The sequence below is a fragment of the Lipophrys pholis genome (assembly GCF_963383615.2).
Source record: "Lipophrys pholis genome assembly, chromosome: 12".
Lineage (NCBI taxonomy): Eukaryota > Metazoa > Chordata > Actinopteri > Blenniiformes > Blenniidae > Lipophrys > Lipophrys pholis.
The window spans coordinates 15,676,755-15,690,011 of NC_137641.1; the positions used below are offsets into that span (position 1 = coordinate 15,676,755).

The window sequence follows — 13,257 nt, forward strand, 5'->3', positions numbered from 1 at the left end:
ACTTCATGCCTGCAGATCACCTGCCTGAGTGCGATGTCTCCCGGTGGGGTTTCTATCTGGGGGTGGAAACTGAGCCGGGGAAGCAATGAGACGTGACGACAACGGGGAGGTTAACACGGAGCAGGTGGTGTATTGATATTAGTGGTGATTAAGCAATTAATTGACCATTTTGGATGATTTTATTAGGAAAAGTTGATTTTGGGGGAGAAGAAAATGGAGGAAACTAAAAGGTTTTGTAGTAATCTTTAGGCTTGTTGTAAATTCTCAGTCATCTGTGACAGTAACGGTGAGCGTGCACAATAGTAGGATCTTCAAACTGAAGCCACCAAATCCAACTTAATTCCTCACAGCATTCGACATGGTGTGAAACCTATCGCTCAAGGCTCTGTGTGATGTGAAAGAGACTGAAGACAAACTGAAAACTACGATTGAGCCAGTCGTGAAAAGTGAGGTTGTTTTTTTTTTTTTACCAATGGTGCAAAGCTGAGACACTAAGGCCACTTCACCCAACGCAAAGTAAAAGCGCATCATTTTTCCGTTTACATGGTGAAGTTCTCAAAACCATGTCTGTTTACATGGAAATGGCAGAAGTGCTGAAAATTGTTTTCAAGTTGGTGCTATACAGTACACTATAAACATAAAAAAATAAAGAGTACACAAGCATTTGTATGGACAGACGATCAAGTTGGATTGTTATTACTGTGACTCTCAACTATAAAACTATCAAGCCCCAGGAGAAGATGGACTGGGAGTCATGACACCATTGTTGTTATTGTCCATCGACTCGCGCATGTGCAGAAGAACTCTTCACTACGGCCGCGGTGCACACGCACAGCAGCAGCATTTCTGAAAAGTTGTGTTTTTCCCTCAACTCCACGACGACAGGGTCGGAACGCTTTTGAAGACTTCCACCTTGGGAGCGGTTTTCAAAAAGAGCACCGTTGAAAAGGCAACAAAGGTTTTGCTGTTTTCACTTGAAAACGTTGTCGTGTAGCTTTAGACTTGCACGACCTTGTGGTTGCTTTAGTTTCCTGTTAATGCATCGTGTGGATTCAGATTCCATAATGGAGTAAAAGTACCACCGGCAGGGCAAATATACTCAGTTACAAGGTCTTGCATAATACAGAGGACTGAGTAAAATATGAGTAAAGATCTCAGAGACCCTCAAAACACTAATGTTTTTAACATGAAATGATATTGTTAATATATATTTTTTTTAACTTTTCTTATGACACTTACAATAAGTGATAAAAAAAAGTGTTTGATAAAAATGAATAACAAATTAATAAAATACAAGTAATTTTATCACAGTTCTGACAATATAAAGAAACATTTTTGGGAAATGGCACATATTTCCAACTGCTGCTCTGTTTAACTAGTTTGAAGCACTTGGAATACAGATTTAATAAAAAAAAAGAGATAAATCTGATACACTGACATGAATAATGGGCGAGGAGAGGAAAGAAAGTATTGTTCTGATGCGCTTTTCAGCCTTTCTTCTCTAATCTTAGATGTTTCTTGGAGATAAAATCATTGTAATGAAACAATATGAGAGGTTTTCAAGAAAAGATCTCATAAACTGATGAGGACCTGAAAACACACACAGCTTTATTTTTCTCTAAAGAGACAAGAAGCCAAATAGTTGAGCACTTCTAGTGTAATGTCAATTTTAAGAGCTTGTTGCAAGCGATCTTCTATTTCTATATAAATTGGGTTACAGTGTTGTTCTCTACCTGCACTGGGATTACTTCCACTGCACATTTCTTTCTCAGCTGTCTGTTATTCCGAGCTAGAAATGACTCTATTTCCCTTTACTGCAACTGTCACCGGGATGCAGTAAAAGAAAGCGTAAGCTCAGCGAAACCTCCATAAGTATTCCTCTTTAAATACACAGAGCTGAGTTTTGACATCTCCCCCGAGAATAGAGTCTGAGGCGATCAGAACGGATGCCGATCAGTTGTTGCCTGCATGTGGAAGAGTGTGTGAGTTACTTTTACACAACAGGTGATTAAATGAACGGTGTAGCTACTGATACGTCTTAGATCTGTGCTCCCAGGGAGGATCAGGATCCCAAACTTTCACTCAGTTTGCACTCCCAACACAACCTGCATCATTACCAGACAGTATCACTTTAGTGCTCAAAAAATTATCTGAATATTTCCTTTCCTAAACTCCTGAAACACTTATTTTCTAAACTCTGAACAGCAGGCATGATTTTTCTTTTCACGTCAGGTATATGGACTTTGATAATGATCCAACCAGGTGTGCTGGAGCAGGTAGACTCTGAAACATGCAGAGAAGGGACTCCTCAGTCACTTCTGAAGTCTTTTATCAGGAGGGTAAACAAACAATCAAATAAATCAAACTTCCTTCGGATTTCATTACGATTTTAGAATTTGTATAAATTTTAAAAGCACGAATCCACCTCACGGCCTCACAGTTGCTTTGAATGTATTGTCCGCTTGTCTGTGCTTAAAGGGATTTATGTGTAGAGTTTGCATGTTTTCCCTGTGAATCTGTTTGTTTTCTTCCTCCAAAGTCCAAAAGACATATATTTATGGGTTATTTGGTGAGTCTAAATAGGTGTGACTGTGATTGTAAGAGTGTGTGTATCATTCTTTGTTAACTCTGTAATGGACTAGTGAGCTGTCCAGGCAGGTGAGCAGGTACAACATTATCACTTTCTCCATTATTATCATAATTTTAAATTGCGATTTTAACATTAGATGTCTTTAAAGGCTATTTTAAAACTTTATTATCGTGTTGTGGCATTTGAAAGTAAGTATAAACACCAATATATGACATTTATATGTGATCAAATGAAGTATTTCACAATTTGTAGTTGACAAACTTCTAAAATGGGGTAAATTCCTTCCTAGATGTCCTACAAATATCCCCCAATCTAGCTTAGTGCTGCTGAAACAAAGCAATTTCCTGCAGGCAATCAATAAAGTTCAATTCTATCCTGCATTCTCCCAATACCCCCCCCCCCCTCCCCCCCAAACAATACAGTTTATTTTTTCTGATCATATGAAATAAACCCTCTTTTAAAAAAAGAAATGTAATCCTATTGAATAGAAGTGAATAGAGCTAAGCTACTCACATCAACATAGTCATAGTTTTTTAATCCAGAAAAAATAAAATATGCCATTGTGTTTCTTGCTGGATTATAGTGAAGGATTACTAAGCTTTAAAGTACAAACAAACAAAAATGATTGAATGTGAATTTGTTGCGGTATATTTTCTAGCACATCACCAAAAATTGTGTAATGATAAGCCATTCTAACTTCATCCCATATTTTGAACCAAATTATTTTAGTCAAAGCAAAGAGGTAAAACAAAACATTGTAGAATTGAAATACTTGATTAATCACAGAGGGAAGTTATTTTACAGTATTGCCCCATTCAGAATACAACACAGAATACATAAAAAGGAAAGTTAGATATCCAACAAGACAGGATACAAAGAAAATATTAATATGTACAGACTATACAGTGACTAATATATTTGGAGGAAAGATGAAATAAACAGAAAACACAGCACACTATTTACAAATAGTTATAGGAGTTGTATTTGTGTAAGTATGTGAACTTTGGGCAGAATTTGTCATAATTTCGTATATTTGCACCACTTTTTTAATGTGTATTCGGTGATTATCATGTTAGTCTCGGTGGTTTGGAGAAAATGTGAAGAAATGAGGTTATCAAACATGGTAATTTGCCCGATAAAGGATTAATAGCCCACTAAGTGCAATACAACACAGATTAAGGGACATTGTCTTCAGATCTATTTGTTTTCTTTGTCTTTTGTAACCATTACCGATTGACAAATTGGTGTTTTTGTTTATGCCAGTGCTCTCCATTCAGTCTGTTTGTGTTATTGTGTCTTTAATCCCGTCACATCAGCAGCCTGTGAGCGTTACGCTCTGCCACCATCGGAGGGCGCTTCGGCAGCTCCTGAATCCTCCCTGAAACTCGGATTCCTGCGAGTCTGAAGCCACTTTGGCAAAGTGTGGCCGAGCCGTGAGACTCCGAACTTCACACGGAATAATCGGCACGTGGAGGGCTCGTTCAAGCTCCTCGTGTTGGGCGGGGGGGTCGTACACGCGAGCCCGAAACGCGGAGACCGGTCTCTACCATCAGGGTGTCTTCCCTGCCTCGGGTCGGTGATTTGGGACTCCGGCCGCTCAAACATACATCTGCGTCCGTCCGAAAGGGGAAACAACACAGTGAGGACGGAGACGGTGAACGGAAGGGAGGCAGAGAGCAGCAGGAACGCCGGAGCTGTGAGTGAACGCGGCGGCAACACCACGCCGGAGCGTGCGTAAAGGCGCAAAACAAAGTCGCGGCTCCGGGAGAAACAGCGGTTCTCTCGTGTTTTCCCCGGGCATGTTTCCGCTGCTGGAGATCCACATTTGGACTGGAGGGGAGATCCGAGCCTTTTAGAGCGTGTGGTCTCTCTTGTTACATCTATTTCTCGTCATCTTGAGCTTCTTGGATTTGACTGGAACTACTTGTTTTTGAACGTCATCGGGGAAAACGCCAAATGCACATGCGGGGGGTGACTCCTGGCTTTTTGTTGAACATCTAAAGAGACTCGAAGCGGATCGTCTCCCCCTCCACATCGCCTGGCAGAGGCTGTTTGCTCCAGTGAAATGTGAGACAGCGGCGGAGTGGGTACATGACAAACCGCTGCGTCCAGCTGTGTTGTTTGTTTGGACCCTCCGCTCACGCCTTCTGGATTCGGATATGCTGAGAAAAGTTTTTGAGAATGAAGAGGAGAAAATTTCCGTAGCACGCCTCTGTTCGCTGCTCCCATCCCCTGCTGAAGCGGACCCGTGTTGTTTTTGTTGTTGTTGTTTCCGAGGCTTGGCGGAGAGCTGACATGCGTCTGGATCCGGAGTACTGCGCGCCGACCTGCCGAGATTGAGTGAAAGTTGTGAAATCGGAGTTTATCGTGAGTGATCCAAACAGCCGGAGCCGGTTGGAGATCGGCCGTAGTGCCTGCTTGTGCGCCATAAAGCGCCGAGTTTTTTTTTTTTTTTTTTTCTTCTTTCCCTCCGCTGGTGAACCAGATCCAAGGAGTGCGGGTTGGGGTTTTTTTTCTCTTGAACTAGGATTTAGAGCGAGCGAGGACGAGTCTCCAGGAGCACGATATGGAGGAGTGGAGGCAATGCGGGCGGTGGTTGATAGACTGCAAGGTCCTGCCCCAGAACCACCGGGTCGTGTGGCCCTCAGCGGCCGTCTTCGACTTGGCACAGGCCCTGCGAGATGGTGTGCTGCTGTGCCAGATGTTGCACAACCTCTCCCCCGGTTCAGTGGACCTGAAGGAGATCAATTTCAGACCCCAGATGTCACAGGTGAGTGAGTCTGGGTGGAAGCCTCACCCCAGCAGATGATGGAGATTGATTTAGGCCTCAGGGCTGCACACTGTCAGACTCTGCTTCTCATTCAAACATTAGGATGGTCAGCCAGTGGGAGGCTATGATTTTGCCTGTGTGTTGGGAAATACTGATGTTACTTTACATCATTTCTACTGGTTGGATTTTTTTTTCTTCTTTTTTCTGTTGATCCTCAAGATTTTAACCTTCCTGTCACAACAAGCCCTCCTTCCTGCACATTGCACAGCTGCTATCAGTCTGATCACACAGATGCTGGCCGTATATGCAGTAATAAGCATGCCTTTCTTTCCACACATGCAGGTATTTTTGTTCAGAGAGGTGAGGGCAGGAAGGAGTCATAGACACCTTTGACTGTGACACCTTTGCATGCAGGTGTTGCTTCCTGATGGGCTCCAGCTGAAGTCAGATATGAAATCACTCACACATTATTCCCAAAATAGCCGTCCGTCCTTTAGGTGGGCAGTATTTCAGTTAAATGGGCCTGCATGTTGACAGCTGCAACAGACTTACATTCACTTTTGCAGGGTGTTAATTGAGTATCATTCAGTCGGTTTGACTGCAAGTGGATGTGAGCCAAGATCATAATGTCATTAAGGAAGGGGAAGTAAAACATTCACGCATCCTGGGTTCAATATTTTGCACCGGCTTAGTTTTTCATCCGAGCTATTTTAGCCGTGCCAAGTGGGTGTGGCAGCTTGAAGAACCTGAAACTGAAGAACAGGTTTTGAATCACATGGAAAGTTTAGTTGATTTTCACTTCTTGGCTAGTTTGAAGATGCAAATTTTTTAAAATACAGTTTTGGTTCATATGAAAGCATCACAGTGTTGACAGAGAGCCAGTGAGATTGGTCCCTCTGCTCTTAGGTTTTCAGTTACAGTCTGAAGTATTCAGTACTTTGTTTTAGGAAGTTAACCATCAACTGACCACCTGTTTATTGAGGGGAGAAATCCAAATAAAGTTATCAGCGATTAATATCTAAAATCAAGCACGTTAGTATTTCCTCTTTTATGCAAAGCGCGCTTAAATAACCCACAAATGGGGAAACATCATGAACTTCAGCATCGCTGCTGCTAAATCTCTTTTCTTCAATCGTGAACTTTGAGATACTTTCAGATCATCCGATGGACAATGGCGGTCTCCAGAGTGTCACGACGTCCAGTCCATATTCTCCTGGGACTTGGTAGTTTTATGGTTAAGAGTAATCTGAAACAACAATCCAACTTGGTTGTCCATCCATACGAGTGTCTGTGTACTCGCCATTGTTAATGTTTATAATGTGTTGTTCCATTAAAAAAAACAAAAGTCTTCGTTGAATCCGACATCGTTATCAAAACGTTGCCGTGTGAACTTGAAACTTTTCTGAAACGTGGAAAGGAGTCTTCAGTCGCATTCAGCTGCTGCTTCATTCAACAACCTTATGCTTCAAAAATCAAGAGCTGCCTCTGGGTACTCCGTCTCCCTCCCACAGTTCAAAAACATGCGTTGGCGGGTAATTGGGCACTCCAAGGTGCTTGTGTGTGTGTGAGTGTGTGTATATTTCCTTAGTGATGGGACTGGCAAACCGACCAGGGATAAAGACCCCTGTCTTTGTTTCATAGTAGTTGTGGTTTTTCTCAACCAACCCTCAGCTTTACGAAGTGGCACAGAAGATGAATGGATGAACGACGTCTATTGGTTGGAGAGTTGCTGTTATTGCAATGTTATGCGTTTCTCACTGAGCTGTGATGTCTTCAGTTGGATAATGTTATACAGGGGGGATGGGGGTTATTTGGAACTGTAATTTACTCCCAATATTTTGTGTTTCAGAATCTGTCAAGCTTGTGTTTACCACTCATCCTATTTCAGGCATCGTATTGAAAACCCCAAAATAACCCCTCTGTTCTGTGTGTTTGCTTGTTTTTGGGACTTGTTTCCTGCTGCACTCTGCGTGCGTTTCAGTTTTAATCAGCCACACAGGCGAGAAAAGGTAAACTGGAGTTTACTGTAAGTTCTTTGTGGAAAGACTTCTCGGGGAAACGGCTCAAACAAAACATGTGCTTACACGGTGGTGAGATTAGAGGTTTGGATGGTGATTGTCATGCTTCCACCTCTATAAAGCTCTCCCTCCCACTCAAGCCCGTTCTCGTATCCAAAGCCAGAATGAGGAAGTGTCGGGTGCCACGGGAAGTTTACGCGACCACAGTGGCGGAGTAGAAGTGCGCTGTGGCGAAACACTTTTTTATTGACTTTTATTCACCCCGGTGTCTGCCCCGACGTGCCGCAGAGCCTCCGTATCCGGATGGTGAGAATTCTGCGACGAGGATGGCGGTTGAACCACGTGGAGAACTGTTTTGGTATTCTTTCTGTCACAGCCGTGCAGACCTGAAACAGCCATCGCAGGAGAGCGATCGCCCCCTGACAGCACCTTTTGTCTGATGTGCCTGGCACACCTTCCATGACCTGCTTCTGTCATATTAATGTGTGAAAGTGTGTGTGTGTGTGTCTGTGTGTGTGTCTTTGTCTGCTCGGTCCGTATTGTCTGACTCTGTGTCGTGAACGTTGCTTCTTTTGTCTTGATGATTCCACAAGAAGTCAACTTGTTGACTCTGTCATAGGTGAATCAGTAAAAGGACTAAGGATTGATAAACAACAATCAAAGAACTCGATATTAAATTGGGCCTTACATCAAATGTGTCTATTTTGCCTGTTGCTTCGGCAAAATGTCTCTTTTCTTTCCAGTCAGTGCATCTGATTGTGTTTTACTGCAAAAAATCATATTCAAGGGGTTTGTAGAGGCAACATATATTTTTGGACTAAGTGTTCTTGTTGATCTGGATGGCTTTTAGATATTTTTTTTTTTTTGGCTTTCAAGAATGATAAAAAAAAAAGAAATTAGATGTTCTGCAATAACACTTCAAGCTTAACATTTTACATTTCCAAGTATTTAAAATTCATGCTCTGTAAAGGACGAAGAAGAGAAAAAGCGTTCCAGTTTTTTTTTTGTGATTCATAGCTCTTCAGATTGATCATCTTGGACATAAAATCATTTGTTGGACCGAACAAGCATGCCTTGAAGGCGCCTGGAAACTTGTGCTGGACATTAGGTCCTTTATATTTGGACATTTCATTCGCCACCTGCTCAGACGTGCAAAGAAAAGGATAATGAATGACGATGAATAAAAATAAAAGAGTGAGCTGCAGTCTTCTTTTTGCTTAGTAACCAACAGTGGCCATCGACTTATCAGCCACTGACTTCCATGATTACAAGGCGAGTGAGCGAGAGAGAGAGAGAGAGAGAGAGAGAGAGGTTTGGATGGCATGCTTTGATCCGCCCACTAATCCCGCGCTCCCATTCCCGCTGAGTGAATTCGCAGCGAGGGTGGAAGGGGAGTCCTCAGTGACAAATTGGGTTAAACAAAATCCTGGCAGGCGAACAGTCGCGTGTGATTTATGATAAGGAAAAGGTCAGAGCGCATGTGCTTTAACACCCATAACACCCAGTCGATGGCTTATCCAAATGAAGAGCTGGTGAAGCGCCGCGATTATTTGCTCTGGATAAAAACTCTTTCCTCTTCACGCTTCCACTCGGCCTGTGATTGATTGTCTCAGACTAAATTATTATCTCTGAATATGCCCCGGCATTTAAAAACGAGCTCGCCTCAGGTGTTGGAGGAGGTGTTCATATACAGCGTGTTACAATGGTTTTCTGACCTGCATGATGATGGTGGCGCTTCATCTTTTTCTCGCCACCCGTCACTTAACGTCACTTTCTGTTGTCGATGGACTGCGAGCACAATAATGATAAGATTTTTTTTTTTGTTGTTGTTCCCAATCTATGCTTTAGGCACATTTTATTGTCATCTACTCTTGCATTTGCAGAAGAAGTATTTACTAAGTCCGCGGTGCGCATGCACAGTAGCAGCCAAATAATGAGTGTCACCATGATCCTCATGTTGGACTTTGGATCTACTTTTTGAAATGAAAAAGTTTTTACCAAGGCTCAATCTCAAAGGGCTCTGACAACTCTAAAACCCTACAAGGATCCAAGCTTTTCCCCAGTTTTTCCCAACACTTTCATTGCCTCCATATCTGCTGTGAGTATTCCCCCAACTTCTCAGGCGTCCTTTCACATGAACTGGCCCAGAAATAGTCCAAAGGTGTGAATGTTTTTGCCCTCCGATTCCCAGAGCCTGGTCTCTCATATCCCACCAGAGATGGAGCCAGTCCCTTTCTTAATGGGATATACCTGTCACGAGGAAACACATGGCCGTTTCCTGGTTGTTTCACAGGTTTGAAGACGTCCAGAACGGCGTGAGGACTGACACATACAGTACATTGACTGCATAGTGGTTGACACTGTTGGTACCTGGTCGTTGAGAAAAGCCGTAAAATAAAACAGCATGACAGAAAGTTTTGACACAAGTTTCTAGTAGTTCTTCACATGTTGATTCAAATAATAATCCTTGAACTCGGTGATCTCCACAGACTAAGCTCGGGGCGATCCACTTCAATAAATAAGTACTCATTTGTCCACATCTTGTAAAAACTCTGCATTCAGCCTTAATTATCCAGCGTCGGTTCACTATGACCCCAATAGATTGTGGGCTAATGATACCTCTGCTGGAAAACACAAATCAAGATGGCTTTAGGTACACTGGGGAAAGTACAGCTCTTACCTTCAAATAAAAGCAAATCACTGGTTTTGCATGAATTTTCTTTTTTTTTCTTCCACTCATAATTTCTCATTGAGCTCAGTCAGGAGCCATCAAAGGGCTGCAATGACCGCCCACTGACCACATTTCTCTATTTTGTAGAGTGAGTCTACGTATAACAAAAGACGTTGTCGGTCTAACCTTCCCTTTTGTGGTTAAATAATCCTAAATTGTGTTTCTCCCATTTGCTCGCCATTAGCCCAAGGTTGTAAACTGATGCTTAATGAGCAGCGGTGTTTGCAGACACTTCGGGAGTTCTAAGTGTACATATTCAGAATCCGACGCCTCGGGCTGCGTCTCCAAGACAAGACTTGAGCCGTGTGCTTTTTTTTTTTTGTGTTTTTTTTTTCACTTCTCATTCTTTTACTTTTTTTCCCCCCTGTTAGTGAGGTAGTTGTGAATACCTCTGGGATGACTCAGGCAGATGAGTGTGTGCGCGTGTGTGTTGTTCTTTTGTCTCGGTGTGTGTGTGTGTGTGTGTGTGTGTGTGTGTGAGAGATGTTACAGTACCTGTGTTGAGACTGAATCACAGTTGGCTGAGCCTACAGAGCTCTCCTGAAGCTCCTCAGTACTCCGCAGGGCTCCTGATCCCACACAGAGCCCTGCTGCCTCCACTCGCAGTAATTGAGGTTTTTCCTCTTTGTCCAGCTCCCATCAGAAATATTGGCGGCTGCTGGCAAAGTAACAGGAGCCGCTTTGATTGAGGTGTTTTTGAATCCCGCTAACTGTGTAAACAAGGATTATCATGAAAAGTGCTCCTGGGTGTCAGATGTGATTTCGATTCAATATCTATTGTTTTGATTTGAAGGAAAAAAAACTCCACGAGGACAAACTAAAACATCAGAAATGGTCGAAACTGCTCCAATGTTTCAAAGCGGAAGCGAATCAAACAAGCTTACGGCGTTAACTGAGACCACGTTACAAATAAAAAGCGTGCTGTTTTTGTGTTTCCGTTTTCAAAAAACGTTGTTTACACGGCAACGTGTCTGTTTACACTGAAACAGCAGAAATGCTGAAAATGTAGTTTTCATGTTGGACCACTTGTGGGTGCTGTTGTTTCTTTTTTTGTAATGAAACTGCATGCGCGCAGAGAACAATAGGCTATAAACATTCACAATTTATTTATACAAAACTATTTACGACAGCCATGGTGTGCATGCGCAGTAGCAGCGTTTTCAAAAAGTTGCATTTCACCCCGTTTCCATGGAGCACGGAGTCGGAGCGTTTTCAGTGGTTCCAGCCACCGTTGTCGTGTCAACGGACCCTCAAAACTCATAGAACACTTCCTGTTTTTACTTGACAACGTTGTTGTGTAAATGGGGCATTAGAAAACTTTTGACATTTTCTGTAATGCTATTGAATTGTATTATACTGGAAAAGCATATGCTAAAACTTAAAATTTTCAATAAGAAAATACTGTCCAATGTTATAAAAATGAAGTAAATAGTTGGCGATCTGAGCTTAGTTCCGAGTTTTTTTTTTACATGAACCACATCGGGCCTGTTTTTATTGTGCGTTATAGCCATAACCACAGTTGGATGAAAGTCAACTGTGTGTCAACATATGGAGGAAACGCTTTCCTCAACATGCTGCTCAAACTATACTAAAAGAAAACCCAGAAACCTGTATGAGAATCTCTGTGGAGCATTTGTTCATTTGGCAGAGAGAAACCTTGTTTGGGTCCACGTGTTGGCAAATTCAGTGATATTTCGCACATTCTGCTGCTGCATATTGTGTTTTGCGCCACCGCTCAAATCCTTGAATGAGTTCACTGTTTTTGGGAGCTCTACCACAAACAAGGGCCCTTTTTGTGTTGTGAACACAATGCAGTTCCCAACCTTTTGTTTCCATGAGAAAGGGAGCTTTTACGTGTCGGACTTTGCTCGCCGTTGGCTCTCAAATATGATTTCAGCCAAATGACATATTCTGAAACAGTTGTGTTTTATTGCAGGGCCTGCATACAGTTCTATTGGACCTCGAGTGGGCCATGCTCGTAAAAAATATTAGCATATTAATGTTCCGTTTACTTGACATTTCAAGTGAAATCGCACCGTTTTGGCAATTCCGTGTAATTCTCTCAGTATTTCTATATAGCTGGCCAAATTTCATTTTTGCGGGCCATATTGGACTCTGGTGGGCCGGCTCATTTGACACCTCTGCTGTTGTGGTGATCTCATGAGTCTCAAGAAACAAGATTTCTGCAGCAGGGATGTTTTTTTTTATTTATTTATTTTTTTACATATACACCTTCAAAATTATGCGAATGCTACTTGATGAGCGATAATAGAGCTAACTTTCTTCATTTCTTTCCTTTTTTTTTTTTTTGCATTTATTGCTATTCTGACTTTGGACCCTCTAGTGAGCTGGTTTTGGTCTGCGGGCTGTATGTCTGACGCCCTTGTTATGAACTATTTCAATATCCCAACAAATGGAATATTTGTCACATTCATGGTTCACATTTTGTCCTTCCATGTTTTCCATGTGTTCTCGCCCACACATGTTGTTTCTGTGCTCAGTGGACTGCACACACACAGTATATCAGTGTGTGTTGGCTTGATTGCCTGTCATGAATCCTGCAGACACGTGGCGAGTCCTGTGCAGCTGCACTGAAACCCCCCCCCCCCCCCGATCACATCACTTCCATTCGTGGTCACAGTACACGCTCACTTCCTCTCTGTACGTTGTTCCTATAACACTGACAGGCCCATTTCTCAGCTCAGCGGGGTTCAGAAATGAGATCAGAAGCAGCGTACGAGCTGAAAATCGGGCATGTTAAATTCTGGCCCCTTTCTATTGTGAAGTCCCTGTTTGTGGCTGGATTGAATTGTGTGGGGTGGGGGGCTGTTACTGTAGACAGCCACCCACCCCTGTCTCCCAGAGGGGTAATTTAATCTCACCGTTAGGTCTACTGTTGACCCCCCGCGACCCCTGTGCTTGCCGGATGCAGGTAATACTGCTAATGGAGCTCATTAGGGGAACGTCCCGGGTTGAACAGCTGGGTCTGGGCCGCTGGAAGCTAATGGGATTGACAAGCAGAGAATGTGGCGAGACCAGAGTATTCTAACCTTTAGTGTGAGGTAATCCCACTCTTAAGGTCAGAAAATATCTTTCTTCACAGGAACTCATATTGATCTGGCTTTTTCTGTAAACATGAGACGTAAGA

At 42.7% G+C, this 13,257-nt stretch overlaps 1 protein-coding gene across 3 annotated transcripts in view; it reads left to right on the plus strand.

Annotated features, from left to right (window-relative positions):
* The first annotated feature begins 3,987 nt into the window (after positions 1-3,987).
* vav2 (vav 2 guanine nucleotide exchange factor) overlaps positions 3,988-13,257 on the plus strand; it is a 247,970-nt gene continuing 238,700 nt past the window's right edge. For all 3 annotated transcript variants that reach the window (XM_080476261.1, XM_080476262.1, XM_080476260.1), the window contains exon 1: positions 3,988-5,360. In XM_080476261.1, coding sequence (XP_080332387.1) covers positions 5,157-5,360 — 204 coding nt within the window. In that variant the 5' untranslated portion in view covers positions 3,988-5,156. The remainder of the gene's footprint in view (positions 5,361-13,257) is intronic.